Raw genomic sequence first — 26,148 nt, 5'->3', positions numbered from 1 at the left:
GCTGACCTCCACATAGAGTACATATTACAGATTGTTCACAGTGTGCATTATAGGGCTCACAGTTTACCTTTGCTGCCCCCAGGTGGTGAGTTTCTTCCATCGCGCCATGCTGACTGTGGGCCTGGCCGTCCTCTCTCTCTGGCCCTTCTTGTCAGGACTTTATGGCAAATCCAAGGTAACTCCCATCACGGAGAATCGCTACTGCAGTCACACCAGGAAAAAGTATTTGAATATTTTGAATATTTTGAATGTCAACAACTGAAAGGATTATGGAAAAGGAAGTTTCTCCAGGAAGTTTGGGCATTCCAGGTGGAGTAAACGCAGAAGCACTGCTCACAGAGATCTTGACTGATGGATTTTTAGCTGCCAGATGGACAATTCAGTTTATAATCAAGAATCAAGTCTGATTGTGAGTCCCACTGACTGATCAATAGATAATGAAACAGAATTAAGCAAATAGGTAGGTAGGTAGGTAGAAAATATTTTTTTTTGTTTCAAATCCTTTCTTTTATTTATCCTATTCTATCCTTATTTATCCTATTATTTTATTTAGACAGTATTCCAATAAATAAAATCAATGGTTATCAATTAAACATTTAATTCTTCCCAGTTCTGACACGTCACATATTATATGCTACATAGACTCCCCTGTCCCGATTGTCTTTTCCTATCGTGTCTTTTATTTCTTGGATAACAACAATAATATAAAGAAAATGATTGGACGAAATATTGAAGCACAAAGAAAAATGAAACACGTGATTAGTTGTGTAAGAAGTAAATATTTTTTAACCCCAACAGTAGTTTTGGCACTGCTTAACAGTTTACTATCAGGTACTATAAACACCTTGTTTGTTTCACATACAGTATCTTCTTAATATGGACTCATTGTGTCTGTCCCCATGCAGTTCCGATCAGTGAGCTGGTTTCTGGGCTGTCTGTGTCTGGCTGCTTTCCCCCTGATGCCTGTTGTGGGCAGAGAGCCTAACATACATCTGGTGTGAGTGCTTCCTCTTTTTGCTTATGTTTATCGGAAAGGTTTACCACAGCATCCCACCATGGAAAAACACTTTTCAGATGCAGGTCAGTCAGTTACAAGGAAATCAATTATTACTCTATGTTGAGGAAATGTTAAACTTCATCTCTGAAGGGTAAATTTGCTTTTCTAGAAATCATTGTCAATGTTGTTGGAAACCATGTCACAATATTCATATGATATCGGTGATTGTATATCAAAATGTGGCAACTTTATGCAAGATCACATAATATATGTACGTAAAATAAAATAAGATTGAACCGGGTTGCATCGTTTTGCAATGATAAGACCAGTTTTTAACAACATTTTTCCTTGAGAGACCCCTTTTTCTATCATTGAGTAAACTGAGATATGATATGTAGATATGTAAAAATCTGTGTAATTCCCCTTTAACTAACCAGCCAGAAAGCCTCATGATTGACTGTATTCTCCAAAAATCTGATTTGAAATTTCATTAATGGAGGAGTCAAAGGCTAATTAACAATTTCTGTAATGCAACATACATGTTAAAAATGAAGCTGTATGCCATGAGCATGTCTATAATAATAAAGTAACATGTGATGTTTGTTTGCTCAGCACCTGCGCCGGTCTACTCACTCTCTTCACTTCAGCCTGTTACCTGTGGTCATCACGACGGAGAGCACCACTGCACTTTAGTGACAGACAGCAGTTTGTCGCCCAGGTAACTACAGTGCATGTCCTGTTGTGTGTGCGTGTGTGTTATTGTGTCATCGTGTTTTATAAAAATAAATTCTGACCTGTCAAACTCAACAGATGCTCCATGTTGCGGTGTGTGCGTACGTGCCATCCCTCACACACTCCAGCCTGCAGCAGAAACAGGGCCTGCCCCTTCTTAATCAGATCGTCAGCTGGACCACGTTAGGTAGGTCGGTCTGATGAGAGATTGCGAGACTATTGGAATTTTTCCATTTTCATTTCTTAGAACTTCCCCTGGAGATTATAATCACATTAGGCATGTCTATATCCCATCTCATTAACTTGGGGTTAGGATGTAGTAGAATGTTTTGGTGAAAATTTCACATCCTATACTACATAACTTTCTAGTTCCAAGACCCACACCTCTCCTGTCTTTTCTTTTTTTCTCAGCATCTTCTATGCTGGTTCCATTGTTGAGCTCCACACGTCTTTTCCACCGACTCCTCAGCATCTTCCTGTCTCTCACAGCCACATACCTGCTGCTCAGCACTGGGTAAGACTGGATTTTACTCACATAGGGCTGCAGCTAACAATTATTTTCATTGTCAATTAATCAGTCAAGTATTTTCTCTCCTAATCAATTAGTCGTTTGGTCAGAAAATGATGAAAAATGTTTATCAGTCCAAGATGACGTTCTCAAAAGATATTCAATTTACTTCCATAGAGGGGTAAAGAACCAGAACATATTCATATTTCTTAAGAAATTACACAAACTGATTAAGCGATTATCAAAAGAGTTGGTGATTTAATTTAATAGTTGACAAATAATCGATTAATCTAGCAGCTCTACAGACACATCATGCAGCTGAGCTAACACTTCAAATTATCTCTCGTGTAGAATTTCATCGGCACACTTGGATTTTTAATGCGTGTGTTTCCCCCCTACTCAGGTCAGAGGCCTTGTTCCCCCCAGTGTTGTCTTGGTTGATGTTTGTGTGGATCAACATTGAACAGGAAGCCATGCTTGCGCAGGGTGTCTCTGGCAGACAAGAGGTAGAACCATTAAGCGTGTTTCCAAAGTTAGATTAAGGCGCCACACAGGAAATGAGATGCAAATCTTCAAAAGTTTGACAAGTGTTTTTACTGTAGGCCTGTGTCTACAGTAAATCACTACTTGCCATGTCATACAAGCGCTGGAATATCTAAGTGGAGTTTTTTACATTTTTTTTTTTTATGAATAATTGCTACAACAACAGTCCTTTTCATCTTGCACAAGCACATTCTCACATATTTGTATAGATTTTATAAAAATTATTTTTGGAGTATCTACGTATCTGATCTGAAGTGATCTTTTGTTACATATCTATTTTTTTCGAACAAAACAAACAAGGAAATCCCTGCTCATGATAACATACTGCAATCTGTGAAGTAGGTTTACATAAAGCTCAGTATAATGTACATAAAGTCTCAGTACTCACTGATTGTTATCATGTGTGTGAATGGGCTTACGCTCCATGTCTATTGGCATGCTTCGGTGTGTGTGTTTCTTTCCAGCTCTCCACTATTGATTTCTCTGCAAACATTGACATCACCAAGATCCGACAGCTGAAGCTGGATGATATCAGAAGATCTTACTTTTTTGTATCCCTGTGAGAGTGTTTGCACCAGTGACATGAGCTTAACCACAACAAACAGACCCTAACTGCCAACGGTTAGTTGGAGGCAGTGCTTCAGTCTCAGTGGAGTCTGCAGGTGTCATTCAGGCCAGATTTTAAAGACCAAATTGTTATTTACAAATTATGAACTGATAAGCTTCACATTGTCCCAGGTCTTTCCTTGACTGCACACTTTCTTCAGGTATTTTTTATAATAACAGCCTTCTTTGGGACGGGGAACATAGCTTCCATTAACAGGTACGTACATCTTTGTCTGTCTCTGTGTGATTGTGTCTAAATGGCAGGAAGTTGTGTTTGTGGTATAAGTTTTGTTTAGGTACAGGTGGCAGGAGGGTGCGGGTGACTGTGGCTGTACATGGTTCAGCCTGAGTAAAGTGTCTGTCTGGTGTGTGTTTTAATCGTTAGCGAGAAATCATTTGAATACAGGACAGAAATAAGAGATCTGGGAAATTCTGCATAGGCATACAGTTTAGACCAGCCAGTTTCTTGTTTAATGCATGCCTTTGTACTTTATGTGAGGTAAATGATTAAATATTGTGTTTAATTCAGTTGTCTGTTTCTCCTTTTGTCTAGTTTCGACCCAGCGTCTGTTTATTGTTTCCTCACCGTCTTCAACCCCTTCATCATGGGAGGCCTGATGATGTGGAAGGTAACATATTTAAACAATTTGTTTTTTTAAGGTATATGCTGTGTGTCTGTACACAGTATTTTGCCCTCACGTAGCTTTCTTTCAGTCTAAAGGGTAACTCCACCAATTTTACATATTAAAGTGTGTTTACAGGTCTTGGGGAGTAGAACTGCACATGTGGGGAAAAAAGTAATATAACACCTTTTGTAGCTTGAGAGGGAGTTGCATGTCATCTGATAAATTGCCTCTAGTGATGCCACTCAGTGGCTAAGTTGACACATTGGGTAATGTAGGTGCCAGGTTGTGAGAAGCAGTCTACTGGTCTCGCATTGCAGTCTGTTATTTCCTGTTATTTATGGACAAAGTTTAAAGTGTGTTTTTGTAAACCCACTTTAATGTGTAAGATAAGATGGAGTTACCCTTTTAAGAAATATTTTTCAATAGAAGGGCTAATCACAATCTATTAAGACATCTGTCAGGGAATACGTTTTAACCAGCTTCTCCTCTGCCTCTTGTATGCTGACTCTCTGCAACCATGCCCTCTTGACATGCTGGCCTTTTAAACCCAAATTCCCTACATTGCTTTTTCACGTACTGCTATACAATCATGACTTATAACAGACATCGGCAATGAACTGTATTTCTATGGACTTGGTCATTAAATCTTAAATGTCTTGTCTCGTCTTTTGTTCTTACAGGTTATCATTCCATTCATAATAGTGATGTGTACATTTGAGACCATCCAAGTTGCAACACAGCTTTCATCAAGAAGGTAATTCCTCGCTAAAATAAGATACAAGAGCAAATGCATCAGCTCTTTTGCCAACAGAAGGCTGCAATGATATAGCCATTTGCTTAGACATAAGTCTTCAACCACAAGTCATCTCGGATACCAAAATAAAGTGTTTTTTCTGTGGCTGGCTGTGAGTGAGGGTGTGAAAAGGATGTCAATCTACTGACGCACTAGACATTGAGCATATATGTGTAGTTGTGGATGATTGAATGTAAATGATCTTGCTTGTAAGGCTTTCCTTATTCTTCTTTTCCAGTCTGTTCCTCATTGTCCTGGTCATCTCTGACTTGATGGCTCTGGTAAGGCATTTCCTGTTAATTTGAAAGGTTCCGGTTGAATATAAAGTTAAAGATACACTGAATGTTCCTTCTCTCCCCTTGTATGATTAATTTTAACCCACTCTTTCCTCTCCTCAGCACTTTTTCTTTCTGGTGCAGGACTACGGCAGCTGGTTAGACATTGGCACAAGGTAAGTTAACTAGGAAACACACGGTTTTTAAATCTTAATTAATAACTAGACTCACGCACATGCACGCACGCACGCACGCACGCACGCACGCACACACACACAGTCCCTCCTCCTTCCTTGTGCCTCCTTTTCTTTACTTCGATTGCACACTTTTACACATAAACACACTGAACTTGCTTCTTTCTCTCTTGCAGCATTAGCCATTATGTGATTGTGATGTCGATGACCATCTTCCTCATGTTGCTCAGTGTCGTAACGCACATCTTCACCTCACAAAGACTCATCCTGTGGAGGAGAACCAAGATGCACTTCCCCTAAATGAACATGTGCACACATACTGGTTTCCAAACTAAATCTTTCATATTTATTTAACTTTTTCTTGTTTGTTTGTTTTGTTTTAGGACTCAATTTACTGTGTAGCACTGTCCATAACTCTCATACCACTGGGATAATTTGTACCAATTATACTTCTTCATTAGTCAGATGCTTTAATTTTTCCTCGCAGAACTTCTTGAAGAATTTAACACATGATTACCTGTGAAAATGTTTACCAAAGAGAATTACTACAAGTTTAAAAGATCAAAATCATGCTCTGACAACAACTGCTCAGAAAGAGAGCTCAGTATTTTTTAAGTTATACATTTTTAAAAGTAATCAAGACTTTTCTTACTGCGTCGAAGAATGCTTTTAATAGGACATTTTCCAGAGTGGCCCAAGACTTTTGCACTGTATTCTTTTGTACACCATGTCTCTGTTTCAATGGCATTTGGTTTGCATTAATCATTGATGAACTGACTAAGGCTACTTGAATTCTCAGAGGAAAATAAGGTCCCCAGAACACTGTTTGAAGCTACAAAGGTGGCAGGGTCCGCCAAATATAGACAAAGTAAAACAGTATGAGACTACGTTGTCCTTTAAGGTCAGTTTGTTTATTCAGTTTATTCAGTCATGAAAACAAAGAGAGTTTGTTTATTTAATTTCAGTCGATGAAGATCTTTCTCTCTCTCTCTACATAGTGCACCTTTAGGTATGTGACAGCATTTCCTGTAAAGCTGCCTAAAACTTATCCGTAACGTAAAGGGATGTTTGTTTTTTTATTTATTGTGACTACGTATGTACCAATAACACTGAAGGAGTGGGCATTAACAGAACTAAACCAGGTACTATTGCAGTTGTTGTGCGCTGTGTTTGTACACCAGGAAATCGCCATGGCCTGGGCTTAGAAAAAACGGGTACCCAGTGGCCAGCACTAGGACTGTGGTTGCATTTGAAAAACTCCTTTGCTAAATTTCTGTAACTAAGAATGTGTAACAATGTGCTGCTATGGTTAGTATGTTTTCTCTGAGCAAAGGGAACAAAATAAAAGCAAAAAAAAAAACCTTTCTAATGTGTGACATTGTTATTCCACATATGTTATTAAAGCAACACTAGGTAGTTTGGACTCATTACTACCCCCAGCTGGTTGAGAAGTGCAGTTATGTTACCAGTGTCGTAAATACTGTCGCTGTATGAGCATCCCTGGGGAAAATGAATACACGTGAATTTGTTGACGGAGCTGGCGATCACGAAGCCTCGTTTGGAAACATGTCCACCGACAAGGTTTTTGATAACTAAAAAAATAATAGAGTGTTTGTAGTAACCTGCCGCAATGCAGAACCTACATCGTACAACATGAGGGGAAAACTTCGACTGGCAGTGGGTCACAATCGTCTGAAAAAACCTCAATCGAGTGCCAACAACAAGCTAGATTCAGAAATAGCAGTCGGTAGTTTGTTAGCATATAGGCTGCACAGCACATTAGCATGCTAGAATTATTCTCATACCGAGTTGGTTATAGCGATTGCATCGACTAAGTTACTTCCAAAACATGACACATGGGCGTGAATGTGTTTAGTAACGTCTGAAAATATAACTATGTTTTCGGGAGTTACTAAATACAATCGCAAGTTGACGTGTTTGGTGTAATAACTGCAACCAGCTCGGTACGACAACAGTAAGTAGCATGCTAACGTTACCGATAACAACAATAGCCTAACGTTACCTCCCGACCACACTGTTCAACAATTACGTTGATTCTCAATGAACTAAGGAATCTGCAACTTTTCAAGACAAGACGTTCATATTGTTTTAGTAAGTTAGTCATCGTTTACAGTCAATACATGAAAACGCGCAAGCTATCGAAACAGACAGCATTAGATTATCTCCCGGCTTTATTACGGTCATAAACTGTGGACAAATAGAGCCCCAATGAACACCACAGAACAACAAATCAACTCAAACTAAAAGTCGGTAAGACAATAAATATGTATATATGTAATATATGACTTACAAATCCAGTAGCATCAAGGCTGGGTCGCCATCAGTCTTGAAACCCATTTCTTATCTCAGCTCGCGCCACCGAGTGTAAGCTAAGCTGGTCCAATATTTATCCGTGTCCGGGCTCGTGTTCTATCACTTTCTCTTTTTCTTTTCTTCGCCTCCTCAGACAATACCTTCTTGGCTTCTTTAGCTGGCTCGGCCATGGCGTTGGTTTATGAAAAATCCAAGTAGCTGACAAATACACGTGTGAAGTATGCCGTAAAGCAGGGCGCACTAGACGCCTTTACGTCAGATAGGTTCCTACCCGCTTTGAGAAGTTACACAGTGCGGTTTCTGCCGGCGCGACCCCCCTCAGGCTGCAGAGACGTCACCATTCATCCTATTAACCATTTTTCTACCACTTAACTGAGTTTAGAATCATTATTTTAGGGTCGAAAAACTACCTAGTGTTGCTTTAAAGTAGGCTGATGTTTGCTGCATGTACTGACTAAACTCATATCTCCATTACTGATACCTTAAGAAAATGGTACCACCTTGCTTTGTGGTCAGGATGATTACTGCTTTCTGACCATGGTAATAAATAATATGTCTATACATTTTCACCTCCATTCCAGACTCAAAGGACCTTTCACTTGCAAGCTGGACTTTAGATGCCTTGCATAAAAGGTAGTGCTTGCTGAGATATGAATAAGAATGTGAGAAGAACACATGTCAACATCACAGCTTGCATTACCACATCCTCTTTCAGTGCTTCTCTTTTTGAATTAGCCAATACTTGGATGTACGGTACCGCCATTGGTTGTCTTCTTTGATGTATCAATCTCACTGATCTTGATGTAACGTTTTAAAAGATTTAAGATTTAATTGGCATATAAAATGTTTCTAGGAACTATAGGACAAACCAGAGTTACTGATTTTATTTGTATCTATGACGAGATGAGAAATAGCTAACTTGGTTATTGGGTTTTAAGCTAAAATGCAGAAGTGGCTGTAGGTGTTGGCAGCGCATCTGCATCTATCAGTATTCTGCAGATGCTGTGATATGTGCTGGTGTCAAACCCAACAGTAAACTTCATGCTTCAGTACTTATTTAGTTCTCTATTAGCCTAATACAAAGGGGGTAAATGTAGGTCATCTCTAATGGCAAACCAAAGCATAAATACATGTGCGCTCAGGCACCAAACTTTCCTTCACTTCACTTTCCTTCACTTCACTTTCCTCTACTCACCTAATCAACAGTTCAATAATGCATTCACTCTACGTACAGTACATCGCATTCTGAGTTTGTATTTAGATGGATAATGCAAATACAAAATAAGAGGCATACATAGAGGGTTGACCAGAAGGAGGAAGCAACTGGCTCTGTGGTTTGCTAATATATGTGTGCAGTCACCTCCTGCTTCTGGTGGAGCACACACACACACACACACACACACACACACACACACACACACACACACACACACACACACACACACACAACTCACACACACACGGTATGCAAAACTGGACAGTGGTTTCTGACAAGACACACAGAGACAATTCATTTTCATAGCCTTAACTTCCGCACAAAGTTGGCACACAGTCGCACTTGAACACACAAACACATATATGCATCATATGCGCACATGCACGCCATAACGAGGGACACACACACACACACAGACCTTTCTTTTCCCATGCGTGCCTGCACGGTGTGAGAACATAACAGTTTGATGTAGAGGACGTAAGCGTCCTTTAATGCCTCTTTTTCACACACAAGATCACTCGGCAGCCAGTTCTCCTTACAACCAAAAGGTAAGTCTACTAGTAATCTGTCTTTATGATGCAGCTTCCTTTGCATTATTGTTCTCTTGGTAATAATTCAACTTTAAATTGTATGTTTTATATGAATTTTAATATGTAATCTGTATTCATGACATTAAAATACTGTAATGTTTTATTTTAGTTTGTTTTCAGTTCTATTTCCTGCTTGTAACCAGTTGATGTTATGCAAGACAGCATGTCAGACTGAAATCATACTCTTGACCTGGATTATGTGAACAAATATGAGCAACATATTGTGTCAGTAAAAGCAGGAAAAAAAGTAATAATGTGATGTCGTGTCTAACAGTTCAATCAGCCAGTTTTTACTGACATTGTTTTACTAATTTGTCTCAAGGTTCTTTACAATCTGCAAATCTGCATTCAGCAGATGCAAAAACTTCTCCCAAAAAGACTCTAATGGTGAAAGAAATATGGAAGAAATACAACTAACGACAAGTTTGTTGTATTTCTTCCATATTTTCATAGAAATTCTTCAAAACAGTCTGTCCATTTCTCCCATTTTTACTCTCTTATCTGATGTGGCCCTCCCTCCCTTTCTTTCCCTATCAAAGATGAACTCCACGGCAACCCCAAGCACACAATCCCATCAGAGGGATACTAAGTGCGACAATGTCCTTGTGGTCATCTACTCTGTGGTTCTGCTCAGCGGTACTATCAGCCTGAGCCTGATGATGCACATCATGAAGTCCAGCAAGACATCCCTGACCTCCATCGCTGTACTCAACCTCATCTTCACCCACTTCGTCTTCCTTCTCACCGTGCCATTCAGGATTTACTATTACGCCACTAATGACTGGAGCCTGGGCACTGCGTGGTGTAAAGTGGTCAGCGGCATGATCCACATCCATATGTATATGTCTTTTATCTTCTATGTGATCATCCTCATCACGCGCCTGTCATCGTTCTACCACAAAGCTGAGCGGGGGACCTCCTTCCGGAGAATTCACGCACTCCTTGTCAGCGCTGCGGTGTGGATAGTTGTGCTCATCTCGGTCCCTATCATCATCTCTTTTGCCTATGGCAGAGACTCTGAAGCAAAGAGCTTCAACACTGGATCCCCTAATGACACAAATACACAAGAAACGTGCTTCGAGTTTGGCGATAGCATAAAGTCTGGTGCCAAGGTCATCAACTACATCGTAAGCACAGTAATCATCGTGGCGGCGATAGTGCTGACAGCCCTCCAAGCCAATGTCCTGAGGATTTTGTACAGGAAGCACCACCAGGGATGCACCTCTCAGCAGGACTTTGGGGCTCAGCTGAAGAGTCTGTGCTTTGCCCTCATCATGGTGGTCTGCTTCATTCCCTACCACCTGTTCCGGATGCATTACTTAGAACACATTAAAGAATTGGAGATGGTCAATGAAGTGTTTCTGAGCCTGACCACTTTTAACTGTTTGGACATGCTCACCTTCTTGGGGAGGAGAACCTGCTACATGTGCTTGCCAGGAAAGGCTGTTTGAAAACAGCTGTTAGGAAACCCAAATCACTGGAATATATGTTGGCAATGTACGTTTCTGCACACCACGGATTTAATTTTTACATTTCTTTATGTTGCAACTTTACATGTCTTTAGGTTCAGCTTTATGTTGCGACAACGCTGTGATTATGGTCCGGTAAGGTTAACCCAAAATTCACTTGGTAAGGGTTAGGAAAAGATCATGTTCTGGCTATAGTGTGTTAGGGTTAGGGCCTATACTGAAAGCAAATGCCAGCCCCAGCCACGGTCTGTTCACCCTGTTGCCATCTGACAAAAGATACAGAAGTATCCACTGCCATACCACCAGACTATGAAGCAGCTCCATTCTACAGACTGTGTGACTCCCCAATTCATCATCCCACTCCTCTGTTTAAAATAGTTTGTTTTGTTTTTGTTTCTTTAATGTAGCATAAAGGGACCTAAACTCAGTTTTTTTTGCAACCCTAGTGTTGTAAAATGACAAATATATTAACGTTTAACCTTTATGACATGTACAAATTTTAAATGTATCCGTGATTTGCCAAAATGTAAAATCCCAACATTTTATTCTGGTGACTTGGCTGTGTTAGGATGTATGTGAGAGCGTTTACGTGCTTTAATTTGTAACTCAATTACTAAACTGTTTTATAAATTGCTTTTGTGCATCTTCATAGAGTTGGACGATAGGACATAACTATCCAAAAGCATATAATAACAATTATTAAAACCGATTAGATTGAATTAAGAAATCATCTTAAAGCACTGAATTAAAAAAGTTACTGAAAAGGAGTCAAAGAGCGCAAAATCTGAGCACCATCAGGTTGCATTCAGAGTGTAAAGGTCTTGCATGGCAGTCTCTTATAAAAGGGAAGAAATTAAAAAGGACATTACGTTAGTATTCAGTTTTTGTTCCTCGTGCGTGGAGGAAGTCCAACTCTTCCCCTCTTTAGCAGTTGTGATGCATTAGTATCAGCTGTATAACTGTGACTGTTGGCTTATACAGCCGTACATAATCTTTTCAACTGGGACAGCAAACAAAGCATCTGATGTACTTTTTTTTTAAATGAATGGTGGTGGTTGTTGCTGGTGTTGGGGGGCAGCTGGGAAGGGAGCGGTGGCAGACCATGGGAACAAAACCAGATTGGCCAAAAGCTCCTATCTAAGTTCTGTCAAATGTGCAATGTTTGCTCTATTAATCCTACCGGTGTTGTGTCATCTGCAGTTTCTTTTTTGTGTTATTCATTGAACTGTGTTACTTTTTTTTTTTTTTTAAGTTATTTTTTGGGGGAATTATTGCAATAATATGATGATTAAAAGTGCAGAGAGAGAGACAAAACATGGGGCAAGAGAGAAGAAGGGCATCTGATGTTAGAACTGAACCGTGCTTGTTAAAGGTTTGTCCTAACTGGCAGACTAAAGTGGTAGAAATAGTGTTTCCACTGATCACAATACTGAATTTGACTTGTCAAAACTGTCTTTTGCTTATAACTCAAAATGAATGAACTGTTGCCATCTGCTGGTTTTTGTATAAACTACACAGGCTGTAATGCTAGATTGTGCCATTGGTCTTTAGGTCCCCTCATTTTTCATTCAAACTATGATTTCATGTAAAAGACATGTGAGTGGAAATGCAGAATAAATATATTTCACTGTGTTTGCTAACACTCAACATGTGTGTACATAGCTGTAGTGTTCAGCTCCACGGTTGAGTAGAGAAATAGATGTCTAAAATTGTTACTTTTTCACCATTATTTTGTGAAACATTACCTCAACCCTCTTGGAAGTCTTACCTTCTGCCCTCGGAGGTGGTGTTAGAGGCCCTGGCTGACACACACACATGCTCACAAACACACACACCTGGTGATCCTTTTCCTTTTGGTTTTTTATGGCGCTGGGTTACTGTTTAACATCCCCACCCTACTTTGAGTTTGTTTAGTAAATCGATCTAATGACAGGGCTATGGTGGCGCCATCCAATGTGTCGCTCCATGAATTATAGGCTGCTCAGCTCTCCAACCTTTCTCTTTTAATGTCGTTGAACACCTTTACCATTTTCTTAGCGTCACTTAGACCAATGTTGCACTGAAGGGGGTTGCTCACTGCCGGAGTACAACGGCACACGTGGATAAATGCACATCCCAGACAGAAACAGAAACACAGGTAAGTCAAACACCTCCTGTGTAGTGTTTTGTCACTGAAATGCAAAATATCCACATTAGCTGTTAGAATTCTACGGCATGGTGTTGCTTTTGTGGAGGAAGTGAAGCTTACCTTCAGTAGTTTCTTGAGGAAGTTTGATAACAAGTTCTGCTAAATCACGTGGTTTTGTATTTTGGTGGTAATTGCCGTTCACACATACTTAAATTCTGTGAACAGAGCTGGTGTACTGTTACATTGTGGGATATATACAGTTTGTGGTTGGCCGAGTGTTGTTTTTTGTCAAGTGTACTTAATGACATAGCTTTCTTGCCTCTCTGTCCGACAGCATTTTGAGAGATAAGATAGACTCACTTTGTCACGCATACTGTGCTGTAAAGATCATGTGATAACCCGTATCATCTGTACAAGCACGTAATCTGTAACAAGAGCAGTGTAACAGAGCAACATATTGCGAAGAAGGAAGGTGGTAATAAAGTTGAATTGTGTTTTTCTCCTCAGATGCACTAAGAATAGGATACTATCATTGAAAGTACAAATAAAAATACTTTAAAGTGATTTATTTTTTGTAATTCACTGTAGTAGGAAATTCCTCACCCCCAGGCATCTAATTCTTTGGCAAAGCCTCAGCCAAACATTGGATTTGCATCAAGTGGCCACAATGACAAAAACACTTACACAATATGATTCAATCTAAAAGAACTTAAGAACAGCCCTTACAGTAAACTTACCTTTGTGAATACTGCAATGGGGAAATTTTGTCAGATGATTTGTCGATGGATTTTAAGGCTGCAGTGTGTGTTGTTGTATTGACTGACTCAAATTGTGCATCTGACTGGGTTCACCCTGTGTATAGTGTTTACAGTTTGAAGACAAATGGGCATCTTTAACAATAAAATGATTTCCATTTTGAAGGGTGAATGTTATTGACCAGAATTTTTACTAGGTGGTGATATAAGTGGGTTTGTGTCTTTTGCTGGGCATTCATGTACTTTTTAAGTCTGCTGTTAAGTGTTGTTGACTAGTTTAACTGATCTTTTTAAGTTATAGCACTGGTTTAAGAACTGATCCAGCAAAAATGCTGCTAATGATGTTTACCCTGTCAAAATAAAAGCTGATCCTTCCATAGAGTTCTAAAAGTAAATAATATTTAACTGAACTGTGTGTATTTTTTTATTTATTTACTATTGCCAGGTATCAGGAAGTAGTGTTTTACTAGAGTCAGTTGGCTGGCTGCTCATCTGCGACTATTAAAACCTCTAAGCTAAACAGAGGCGACAGTATTATGGCCAGTTCACACAGAGATAGCCTCTTAGCACTGGGTTTTATGGCTTCAAAAAGCTTTTGGTTGCTGGGCGGACACAATGTTTCTGAATTATGTCCTGCTTGGGTTTCAGCTGAAGAAGTCATAACAGCTTTTATTATTTTAAATATTACCCTACAGTTCTTAGATGTTGTTATATTTACTGGGATGCAGGATTGCACCAAATAATAATAAATAAACAGGTTTTAGTCGTGGTATATGTGGTGAACAAAGCTGACTAACTCCAGTGTTTAGAATGTTGTATCTTGATCCAAATAAATAATGGTATGATTTGTCAAGGATTCAAGACGGAAATAAATCAAAAGATCAAAGCATCATTACACTAACAGAAACGTATTCCTACACCTGTTGTCCTTGCACTTAACAGGAGGGTAACATTTTTGAACGATATATATTATATAAATGGATTATAATTACTGATGCATTAATGTGTTCATTGCTTTTATGCTGTAGCTGGTAAAGCTGAAATAACTACTTTATATATTTTATCTGCAGGGTAGAGTTTTATCTTAAAGCAACATTATGTAGAAATAGGCACTTTGTGTGATCTGGTGCCCCCCACAGTTAATGTAGGTGCTAACTACAAACAAAACTCATTACATCATAACAGTGTTATGTGTTGAAAACTTGTATCTTTAAGTAAACGTGTATGTAATGCTGTGATCCTACCCTCTCACTGGAGTTACACAGTGCAGAAACAAGTGATAGGGGGTCTGAGTGGCTGAGACAGAGACACCGTCCACCCTATTACAAGACACTGTACCGTGAAAATCATTCTGAAGCTGTTATTTTAAGGTAAAAAGTTACATTACGTTGTTTTAATCTATTATAATACATAATAATTTATTTGGTGATTATATTTGACATTATTAAACTAAATCTGCAAAGTAACAAGTAACTATGGTTGTCAAATGTTATGGAGTAAGTATTTAAATATTTGCCTCTGATTTGTAGTGGTGTGGAAGTATGAAGTTGCAGAAAAGGTAAATACTTAAGTCAAGTACAAGTACCTCAGAACTGTAATGTACACAGTTACTTTTCAACACTTGCCTGGTTTTAACCAGTAGCTATGGATTAAAATGACATTCAGTCTTTAATGAATACTGGATTTAATCTGATACTATACCTGAGTACATGCCTCTAAGTACAACAAGTCTTGCTTTCTTTGTGTATGTTAAAGGTGCACTATGTAGTTTTTGGGACAACATTTTAATCAAACTTAAACATCAATCAAATCTTAAACAAACAAAATAACAAACTCTCTTTGTTTTCATGACTAAATAAACTGAATATATAAACCGTCCTTAAAGAACAACACAATTTCTTACTGTTTTACTTTGTTTATATTTGGTGGACCCTGCCACCTTTCTAGCTTCAAACAGTGAGCTGGGGACCTTGTTATCCTCTGAGAACAGCTTTTTTATTCACTGATGGAAATAATAAGTATTTTTGAGTTTGTATTATTACCTCATTCATATTCTAAATATTACCTTTCTGAGTTTCTGAATTTCCAAAACTACATAGTGCACCTTTAAACCCGTCTCTATCACATGATAGCCTCTTAAAAAAGTATGCACCGACATGCATTATGTATTCACAGATCTGTCTTAATACATTTAAACCAGGTTTATACTTTCTAACCGTAGTTTAATGAAGTACACTCATGCTGCAGTGCTTTGTGTCAGTCCTTTCGTGTGTTCTGTGATTGTAAAGATTCACTCTCCACAAACCTGATGAGTCAGGAGGCCTACCTCACTGCCTGGTTAAAATGTAATCTCGCTATCACTTCTCTCTCTCTCTCTCTCTCTCTCTCTCTCTCTCTCTCTCTCTTCCTTCTCTCTTTCTTTTGTTGCTGTCTCTCCACCCCTCTATTTCAGCCTCCCCCATTATTTAATATATCTGTTATTACCTTGTGACCGGTTACTAATTGCTCTTTCTCATCATGCCTAGTAAGCAATCTGTGATAATATGCATTCTGATTTACATTATGACCCCCATGCCTGCTAATTTACTGTAGGTGCTTTTCTGACTGGCCCACTCATGACTGATGTAGGGCATCCAATCTCCCACAATATAACCTCTTATCATTTACAGCCTTCTCTAACACAATGCTCCAAACTGATTACCTTTAAGCCACACAATAAGATTTAGTGCAATGAAATTCTCCATGTGAGATGGGAGGGTTGGGACATTTTAACAGGTTTATAGAGCGTTTACAGCATTCCTGCCCTGAAAGAGGAGGCGGCTCACTGACAACTGCTCAACTGTTCACTTTTCGCTGACATCCCCTGCCTCTCTTCAACGTGCATTTCACAGGAAATCTGGCCTGCTTCTAAACCAGAGAGCTAAATGTGTGAGAGCTCTAAATTTGTTCGACTACTTCACGCTGCTCCTCAGGCGGTTTAAATATTTCCCCTACACAGCAGATTGGCTCATTATTCTTAAAAGAATTGAACAAAGATAAGTGTATCACCCTGTCTGAAAAATCTCATTCATCTTCAGCAATAACACTAAAATTAAACGCACAAAAAAGATATTCAAAAATGTGGCACAGGGCACTTTAAATATTCCACGAATTAACCAAAAATACAAATAATAACAGGTTTGTTTACAGTAGGCTACTGTATATGCCCTGTTAATTTAGAAATATGTAGAATAATGTTGTATCAACAGGGCATTGGAGTGTGTTTGTGGAAGTTATCAGTATTTTCCACTTCACTTTGTGTCTTTATAGATTATATCTGCTGAGGTGGTGGTGTTATTACTCCACTATTGATTAGATTAGGATGCCTGGGAAGGACACACACACACACACACACACACACACACACACACACACACACACACACACACACACACACACACACACACACACACACACACACACGCACATTCATAAACACATCGGCCTTTAAGAATAAACCCCTTGTCATGCATGCAGATACACTAACATGCACATAAAAAGCACACTGTCCTCCAAATGGTGATGAGATCAGTCTCCTTGTTAAAAAGAAGAGGTGTAAAAGAAAAAAAGAGGCAGAGGGGGAGAAGGGAAATATCTCCTTCACCGCTATCTATCCATCCCTGTGATAAGTGTGAAGGAGAAGGACAGATAAGTAATGTGCAATAAGGTGAGAAGTCTTAGCCAAAGCTCCACCCCTCTCCTTCTTCCAAACCCAATCAGATGGGATTATAGATCTTTTATGCTAGGGATCTCTCTTACCATGTCTGTAAGAATTAGATGAAGTACAGACCAGCAGAAAAAGAGATAGAGAAAGAGAAAAACTAGAGTGAACTGGGGGGAGAAGAGAAGAGAAGAAGGTGTGAGGCAGACCAAGCCCAGACAGGAATGAAGTATCCTCCTGCTCCTCAGAGTAAATCTCTGTTAGACATGGAAGTAGCCAACTACTGTGAAGGCCTAGATCCCTCGTACAGCACACTGGGCTTTGAGAATGCAGAAGTGCTCTATGGAGGAGGAGGTAAGTGCATGTGCATGTAGCCACCTACACACACATGCACACACAAACAAAGGATTTACAGCACTGGTTGAAGTAGAAAACATCTGTTTTTTTGCATGCGTGTTGACAGTGGATAGGTAAAACAGATGCACACTCCATCTTTCTCAGCACTGATGCATAGAAACAAAGAAATTGTGTGGTTATTGTGTATCTGTTTAATCTGTGGCCTCTTGATTGACATGATGTGTCTGTTAGGGAGGTTTGGAATGAGACATCTACCTCAGAACTGGTTGAGGAAGTGAGTTAGAAACATTCTGATGAAGTGAGACAAGCAGAAGGCAAATGAATTGCTATTTGCAGAATAGGGAATCAGCATGACATTTTAATGTTGGCCAATAGTGCGTGGTTCCAGTTGTTGTTTACACTGACAGTGGAAACATAATTCTACTTGTTTGTTGCTTGTATATGAATATGTACATGGAGTACCTCACTGGTCATGAAGGAAAGAACAGGGCTGGGTCGAGGTTGTGAAAGCACGAAATCATATCGTTAATAAAACTGATTGGGCAGGAATTGCAGGTATGCATCGTAAAGACATTTTATTGAGGAGCGAGCATGCAGCTCAGTGATACACTGATGTCACCTCAGCATGTAGACGGAAAGTTAGTCAAACATTGACTCATCTTGCCTTGGATGTTTTTTTTTTTTTTTTTTGGGGGGGGGGGGGGGGGGGGGGGGTTTGTATGTGTCAATGTTCCTGTGCTGATGAGTTTTACATACACATGCTATGATCTTGTGTTCGACAGGACTATAACTATGCAGACAATGATGATGATTATGGTTTTGATCATGATGACGATACTGCTGCTGCTACTGATAATGGTGACGATCATGATGATTATGAGAATGTTGATGACATTGAGTAAAAATACAGACAGCAACAGTAACATTTTAAATGCCCGATGATTGAACTTCCATTTGTTCTTTATTCTGATTTATGTTTTGCAGATGCATCGACTATAATATGCAAACCAAACACAGCACAAATGACTTTGCAGTTACAAACCGCAGTACACATAACCTGCAGTTAGACTGTGGAATATACGCAGATTACATTAACTACAGTTGTAAGATGCTAGAATCACATTGAAGGGGATGTGGCTCAGGAGGTAGAGTGGGTCTACCTTTGCAATACTGTACAGTTGTGTTGAGTATATTTGTGTCTATAACAATATATGTACAATACAGATGTGTGAGCTTGTGTGTATATGCAGTGTTGGAATGTAACTAAGTACATTTGCTCAAGTTCAATTTTGAGTCACTTGTATTTTACTTGAGTACTCCCATTTCCTGCTAATTTATACTTCCAGTCCACTACATGTTGGAGGCAGATATTGTGCCTTTAAAGGTGCAGTATGTAAGAACTGACTACATGTTGAATTCATAGGCTACTTTACACAAACAGGCGGCAGCATATCACCGGAGTAATCGCTAACTGCTTCTAAGTAGAGCTGCAGTTATCTAGGCACAGGACCAGAACAAGCTAGCTGGTTAGAATGCTAACTTCAGTAGATATCTCTGTAGCACAGTACACAGGCCTTGCAATGTCAAAACTGTTATTTCTTCTCATTCTGTTGACAATTCTGTCTAATTTTTAAAAAGTTTTCAACTGTTTTTGTTTTCCACTACATTTATTTCATATTTTTACTCACTTTGCAGATCGCGCTCTGCATTGGAGTCAAAGTAGCACATTTTTGAATCAATTATTTTTTATCAACGATCAGATTATAAAAAAGGGTCAGGCTAGGATTAGGGTTAGTCAACCTTTGTGTACATAAAAGTAAATATAATTATTCTTAATAAAGTTGATAAGGTAAGGTAATGACACTTACATCTAATATCAGATACTTTAAGACTTTGACTCAAGTACCATTCACATTGGTTAGTTTCATGTTTACCAAAGTAATTAATTACCATGATATATGAACTTTTACTCAATTATGATGTTTGGCTACTTTTTACAAAACTGCACACATATATGTGTATTTACCTGCAGGAGTGTTTTCGTGTGTTTCAGACAGCATGCCGACAGAGCAGAACCTGCCCGGTCCAGATGGAGTCAGCTCTAATTGTGCCATCTGCGGAGACAAAGCCACAGGGAAACACTACGGAGCCTCCAGCTGTGACGGCTGCAAAGGCTTCTTCAGACGCTCCATTCGCAAGAGCCATGTCTACACCTGCAGGTACAGACAGTAAAAACATATACAGATGAAAAAAAACTTGCTATATAAATATGCTCTTGTGCATCTTTCTGATCATGTGCAGAAATCTAAATAGAACTCCAACATATGACTGACTTTTTAGCCCACTCATCATGTCATTATGTTACAGTACACTGTCATCATATTATGCTATGTTAAGTTACTTATAGCATTTTATGTTCGTTGTATGCAGGTTCAGCAGGCAGTGCATTGTGGATAAAGATAAGAGGAACCAGTGTCGTTTCTGCAGACTCAACAAATGCTTTAGGGCTGGCATGAAGAAAGAAGGTTTGGAAACCTCCCTCCTGACCTTGATGATCATGAATGTATTCTTACATTTCGAACTGCACTTAAAGTTTACATGAGTATTTTTGGACAAACACTACCTGATGGTCATGGTGTGTTTGTCAGTAGTTGATTTTTTTTTCCCTACGAAGACAAGGTATAGACTTAAGTAGTGGCACTGAGGGTAAAAGCTGTCGTCAGAGAATCTGTAAGCAAATTCAAGATGGTTGAAACTGGCTCAGCCATAAAAAAAGTGATTACTTAGTCTCTGTGTGTGTATTTATGAGGGGTATAACCTTGGCACAAAGTTTTACGACACCTAATCATGTGTTGTTCAAACATGTTGTTCTGGATCGCAACTGGTTAACGTTTGACTCCTCTTGCTGATGCCAGCCTGTATGGTTATTTTCCTAAATATTAACTGGCCCAGTGCCTGTCTCAACAGTTATGATGACAAACTTGAGCAAATTCTTGAGGACTAGGACTTGAATATTAGCAGGACCACTGGACATATGCCTGTTTGAAAGTTAGTTAATTTTTACAATAAGTAAACAACGGGAGTTTCTTCCTGTTCCTTTTTATTGCTCGTTCTGTTTCACACACAGTAACAGTCTGTTCTTTTTAAGCTGTACAGAACGAGAGAGATCGGATCAGCTCCCGAAGAAGTATCCCTGACTCCCAAGACTTGCCGCCTATCACTATTTTGGCCCAGGCAGAATCACTGTCCCAACAGGTGACAGTTTTTTCTTTATTTTCCTATGATGGTTATATGTGAGCTGATTATAAAAGCACAAGGAAATCTACGAATTATGACCAAGAAAACTCTCATTATCTGTGTCTCTCCAGATCACTGCTCCAGTTGGAATCTCAGACATATCAGAGCAGAAGTCAGGCTCTGTCGGGGATGTTTGTGATTCTATGAGACAACAGTTATTGGTGTTGGTGGAATGGGCCAAATATATTCCTGCCTTTGGGGAACTGCCACTAGATGACCAGGTAACACGGCTCTGATGCATGAGGCTATTGCTTGCATACCGTCATTCTCTCGCATATTTTATCTCATGTTTAGAAGTTAAAACCAACACCTTTCAGACATGAGTACTTTTGCCGTCCTTGTTTATCGCTTGTGCTAAGCTTGTGTGGGTGTGCTTGCTTCTCTAACAAAGAGCTTTTCCCGGTCAAAGCACTTTCAGTTAGAAAAAGATCCTCTTAAATCAACCAAATGCACTCACAGGTGAATATAGTAAACAACTAGTACATTATGGCCCCTGTGTGATGTGTGTGGGAGATGCATTGTTGCATTCTTCACTGTTATTTGTTTAACTGTGCGTGTGTGTTTGTCTCCAGGTGAGCTTGCTCAGGGCTCATGCAGGTGAACACCTCTTGCTCGGGGTCGCCAAAAGGTCAATGCCATTCAAGGACTTCCTGCTTTTAGGTACAAACTGGCCGACAGAATGGCATCTTATTTATATGTGGTGCAGTCAGCGCTGAAGTGCGAAGACTGATCAAATGTTGTGTTAGCTGACAATGATTAACTAAAGGTTTGTGTTTCTTTGTGACTTCAAAAAGTGTCTCGTGTAAACGGCATTACTCATTACTGGGGCATGTAGCAACATCGTACTGTAGGCACATCCGTCCACTGCAAGCACACATACTCCCACTCCTCTTCACCACAACCTTGACTGGAACCCTTAAATAGGCCTGAAAAAAATCTACAAGATCCAACTTATCTTTCTCTCAAGGCTAAAAGTATAAAACTATTCCCTTCACGCTTCCACACCGACACACTAGCCTCCTGTTGATTCCCTACAACACAACCGCTGACTGATACGCTCTGTGTCTGCAGGTAATGGCTGTGTGATCCACAGGAACAGTCCTGAAGCAGAGATCTGTCGGGTAGCCAACCGAGTGCTGGACGAGCTGGTCCAGCCCTTCCAGGATATTCAGATAGACGACAACGAGTATGCGGCGCTCAAGGCCATTGTCTTCTTTGACCCAGGTAATAAAAAAAAATCTCTCTACTCTTCCTGGGGATGAGTGCTTGCCCTGTTTTCCAGCTCTTGCCTCTTCATTCAAGAACTATTGTCTGTATTTGTAATTAAAATTTCCATCTTTTTGTCACAGTAAATGAAAAGATGAGTAAGGGATTCTAGTAGCAACGCAAAATAAAATTATGAACCTGAAAATGAGCATAATAGCTCTCCTTTAAAAGATAACTAAATTACATAAATTTCTTGTTTAATATTTCAAGAAAAGATTGGAGCATAAAACCAGCAAAAAGATTGAAAATCTAGCCTGTAAAATAATTCTTAATGATTACCTTGTCCCATTTCCATTATCGTTTCTGTCCAGATCCCTCTTTTCCCATCCAATCCCACCCACCTGGTTACATTTCCCCCTCAGAGTTGGATCCCAATCCCAGTGTCTCCTATGCCTGGTGTGACCATCATCCCTGCCCCCATCTTATGTTACCTGCCCCCCTTTACTCTCCCTTCACTAAATCCCCTCATTTTGCCTTCATGCCCCAGTTTGACCATAATCATTCCATCAATTCCTCTCATATCCTCAATCCCATCCCTGATCTTTCTTCTTTTTTTCTTCACCCTCCTGTCCTTCAACCACCCCCCACCCTCTTCAATCCACCCCCCACTTCACGCTTTGCCTCCTAATCTGCAGATGCAAAGTCTTTACGGGACCCATCGAAGATCAAGGCCATGCGTCTGCAGGTAGGTCGAGCATTTGACCCTTGTAGCTTATTGCAGAGCTGCAGTTCTTTTCTATTATGCTCTATTATAATTTCCAATAAAAAAGAACAGCCTTACTTTCAATATTCATTATACTTTGCATTCTATTTTGCATTTTTACACAAATATATAACATATCAGTGAACTTACAAGGGCAAGGTAACTTATACCAATGGAGACTTGGCCTTGTGTGTGTACAGGTCCAGATGAGTCTGGAGGACTACATCAATGACCGTCAGTATGACTCCAGGGGTCGTTTTGGAGAGCTGTTACTACTGCTGCCCACCCTGCAGAGCATCACCTGGCAGATGATCGAACAGCTCCAGTTCATTAAGCTCTGCGGCCTGGCCAAGATAGACAACCTGCTGCACGAGATGCTGCTGGGAGGTGAGACCGGGCCCACGTCTGTGCTTGTAAAACTGTGGACAGAAAAATAGGTTGACCTTCAGCAAGACAAACAAATGCTCCAGTGGAGATCCTGTACACGAATGAAGCAATGTAAAAAAAAAGTATCGGCTACATATTCAGAAAAAGTATTCCTGGATATATACTATGGGTAAAAAGTTTTTTGGATTTTGCAGAAAGAAAGCATCACTCTGCATTTACAGTATATTAGGCAAAGCCAAAATAGACAACTTGGTACAAGAGATGCCGCTCGGTGCAAACATATATAAATATGTATAAAAAAGCGAGTCTGTAGTTAAAGGTAGAATGCATCAAACATATTCTAAGCAGGGCCATGACAGTCAACTCAAGCACAAGATGAGAATAAAGTACTAAGTCATCTCTAAATATGTCTTCCATTTTTCACCCTACATGCTAAAAACAACTCCAGGATATGACACCCTGACTTAGAAGACTGTGTACAGAAAGAGCTGTGTGTGCTTCACTTTTCAGCATCCTGCAATGTTGAACTAACACAACAAAAACACTGCTATTCAAATATTGTTATGATGATTATATATTTAGTAAAGTGAATAAGCAACTGTTAAAAGATAGCGATGCTGACAAACTGTATATATTTAACCAAAAAACAAGCTAACCAAACAATGAAATTATGTGATCTTTGCAAAATGTTATTTGTGTTTGTGACATATTAGATCGTGAGTCGAGTTAAATAGGCTTGATCACTGAGTCCATGTGTTATGTGTTAAGGCCTTACGTCAGAGCCAACACACCTGCACCACCAAGCACACACCCAGCTGGCCCAAGACCCTTTGACTGGACACACACTGGTCATCAGCACCATGCCTGTTGCTCACACTCCACTGATAGGTAAGAGCCACATACTCCACGACTGTGAGACATGCATTCAATCACACAAACTGCATTCAGTCGGGCCGGCACAAACACGTAAGAAATGTTAAAGGCAAGTGCATGTCCAATCTATCTCTTCTGTTGAAATGTCACAAAACTGTGTGCCAGATGTGTTTCCATTAACTTACCATAAACTAAACTAATAAATAGGCATCCTGAATATTAAAGAAACCATAAAATGTTAACATTTACAAGAATTGGTGAATATTGGCTGTATTGTATGCTTTCATTTAAAAATAAAAAATGCATTTGGCTATATTACACCACCTAATGGCCACACAAGATTGATGGGAACTCTATCTATAAAGCAGCAGCTGCAGATATAACATTTCCCGTGGGCCACTGTGGATACATTTTCCAGACTATATATATACTTTTTTTTCCACACAAAACATTTCAATTTGAAGAAAGACTAAATAAAATGTCTCTTTGTCCCTGCAGCCTCTCCAGACACTCCCATCCCATCGCCCCCTCAGGGTGCTGCCCCAGAGAAGTACAAACACTTTCCCCAGCCTCTTTGTCCTCCAGCCAGCCCCTCGCCTTCCTCACAGACAGATCCATGACTTCTCTCTGCGCTGTGTCAAAGAAGCTGACACTGGATCAGTTTCCTTGTCTCATATTCATCATCCAAGTTATGTTATTAGCAATCCCTGTTCAGTGTCTGCGGTTAGACTTTATCCTGCTGCTTCTTCCCCCCCCCCTGACTCTCGGTGGGGTTGCAATAACTAAGAGCTCATCAAAGCTGCAATGTGCAGCACTTAAAACTTCAATATGTCACTTTCAAATTGAACTAACGAAATGCCAAAATAAGGGTTTAACAAAACATGCTGTGCATTTTTGTGGTCACCTTAAACTAATATACTGTTTTTCAGCTCAGGTTTTACAACAATTTCATGCCAATAAGGCACAAGCTCTTAAACATTATGGCGATTCAGTCTTATTTAAGATTTTTTTTTTTTAAACATGCCATCTAAACCTTTGCTTTGTTCAGCTGTAGATTTTTTGGACTAATGTCTTGCTTGACTGGGCATCATTAAGTGAAGAAAATGGTCTCTGTCCTTCTCGTTCTTTATGTGCAAGTCTGTCACTAAGGAACATCAAATGTCGATTTGTGATTATGTGCAAATGTATGAAATATCATCTCATGATAAATATCAGAGACAACGGAAATAGAGAAACTCTGAAATTAGATTGTCTGTTTTGTATGCATCAATAGGACCTAATGTACCTGTAAACTGGTCTAAGATCAGTAATTGTTTTCTAAAGAACTTCAGAAATGTTGCTGATTTTTAGGATTTTTTAATACAATACGGAGTGTACAAAGGAAGTGACTATTTTTGGATTTGTGAATAAAAGAAGACTCGATGGTTTGTATTGAATACAAGGCCTTGAATACATGTAACTCACACCACGGCACATGAATGTTCTTAATAGTAGTCAGCAGCTAAAATGTAATTTAACGAGGTACAATAGTCTGTGGCCATGATCAACATGAAAATAAAAATAATATCATTCTTAAATAGATTGTGAAGACATTGTGTTAAATGCAAAAAGAAATGTGGAAAAAGTTTGATATTTTAATAAGTTACTGTAAATAGTCAAATAGCAAATATTTGGATAATTCATCTTAAACGATCTCGCTTTATTCAATGTATTTTTTGAATCATCTGTGTATTTTTATGTTGGTTTGTGCTGATAATGTGTACACTTCTGCTTTGATTAAAAAGAAATCTTGAATATTT

General features: G+C 39.4%; 3 protein-coding genes and 1 long non-coding RNA gene across 6 annotated transcripts in view; 3 read left to right on the top strand and 1 right to left on the bottom strand.

The window, feature by feature from the left end:
• pign (phosphatidylinositol glycan anchor biosynthesis, class N) overlaps positions 1-6,625 on the top strand; it is a 12,422-nt gene extending 5,797 nt beyond the window's left edge. For both annotated transcript variants that reach the window (XM_073488657.1, XM_073488656.1), the window contains 13 exons: positions 83-175; positions 906-997; positions 1,610-1,715; positions 1,808-1,916; positions 2,141-2,243; positions 2,641-2,743; positions 3,245-3,331; positions 3,548-3,603; positions 3,940-4,015; positions 4,693-4,766; positions 5,044-5,086; positions 5,204-5,256; positions 5,451-6,625. In XM_073488657.1, the coding sequence (XP_073344758.1) occupies positions 83-175; positions 906-997; positions 1,610-1,715; positions 1,808-1,916; positions 2,141-2,243; positions 2,641-2,743; positions 3,245-3,331; positions 3,548-3,603; positions 3,940-4,015; positions 4,693-4,766; positions 5,044-5,086; positions 5,204-5,256; positions 5,451-5,574 (1,119 nt within the window). In that variant the 3' untranslated portion in view covers positions 5,575-6,625. The remainder of the gene's footprint in view (positions 1-82; positions 176-905; positions 998-1,609; positions 1,716-1,807; positions 1,917-2,140; positions 2,244-2,640; positions 2,744-3,244; positions 3,332-3,547; positions 3,604-3,939; positions 4,016-4,692; positions 4,767-5,043; positions 5,087-5,203; positions 5,257-5,450) is intronic.
• Positions 1-12,711, bottom strand: part of LOC141014750 (uncharacterized) — a 13,073-nt gene extending 362 nt beyond the window's left edge. Inside the window, exons 1-3 of the long non-coding RNA XR_012180514.1 lie at positions 12,652-12,711; positions 1,792-1,926; positions 68-201 (exon numbers count right to left, since the gene is read on the bottom strand). This is a non-coding gene — a long non-coding RNA (uncharacterized lncRNA). The remainder of the gene's footprint in view (positions 1-67; positions 202-1,791; positions 1,927-12,651) is intronic.
• On the top strand, positions 9,229-11,570 carry gpr141 (G protein-coupled receptor 141). Its single transcript, XM_073488634.1, has 2 exons — positions 9,229-9,372; positions 9,954-11,570. The coding sequence occupies exons 1-2, from the start codon at positions 9,316-9,318 to the stop codon at positions 10,863-10,865; spliced, it is 969 nt and encodes a 322-aa protein (XP_073344735.1). The 5' UTR covers positions 9,229-9,315; the 3' UTR covers positions 10,866-11,570.
• On the top strand, positions 12,672-26,148 carry hnf4g (hepatocyte nuclear factor 4, gamma). Of its 2 annotated transcripts, none has more exons than XM_073488658.1 (11): positions 12,672-13,020; positions 19,877-20,042; positions 20,254-20,348; positions 20,972-21,078; positions 21,192-21,341; positions 21,693-21,780; positions 22,192-22,344; positions 23,022-23,071; positions 23,290-23,476; positions 24,245-24,364; positions 24,848-26,148. In XM_073488658.1, exons 1-11 carry the CDS (start codon positions 12,990-12,992, stop codon positions 24,967-24,969), a joined length of 1,269 nt encoding a protein of 422 aa, XP_073344759.1. In that variant the 5' UTR covers positions 12,672-12,989; the 3' UTR covers positions 24,970-26,148. The 2 variants fall into 2 exon arrangements, with proteins under 2 accessions (XP_073344759.1, XP_073344760.1); XM_073488659.1 differs by lacking the exon at positions 12,672-13,020 and adding an exon at positions 17,561-17,820.

This window comes from Pagrus major, chromosome 19, assembly GCF_040436345.1.
Source record: "Pagrus major chromosome 19, Pma_NU_1.0".
In the NCBI taxonomy this organism is placed as follows: Eukaryota; Metazoa; Chordata; class Actinopteri; order Spariformes; family Sparidae; genus Pagrus; species Pagrus major.
The sequence above is the reverse complement of the archived record's forward strand: the minus strand, read 5'-3'. Positions and strand labels throughout refer to the sequence as shown.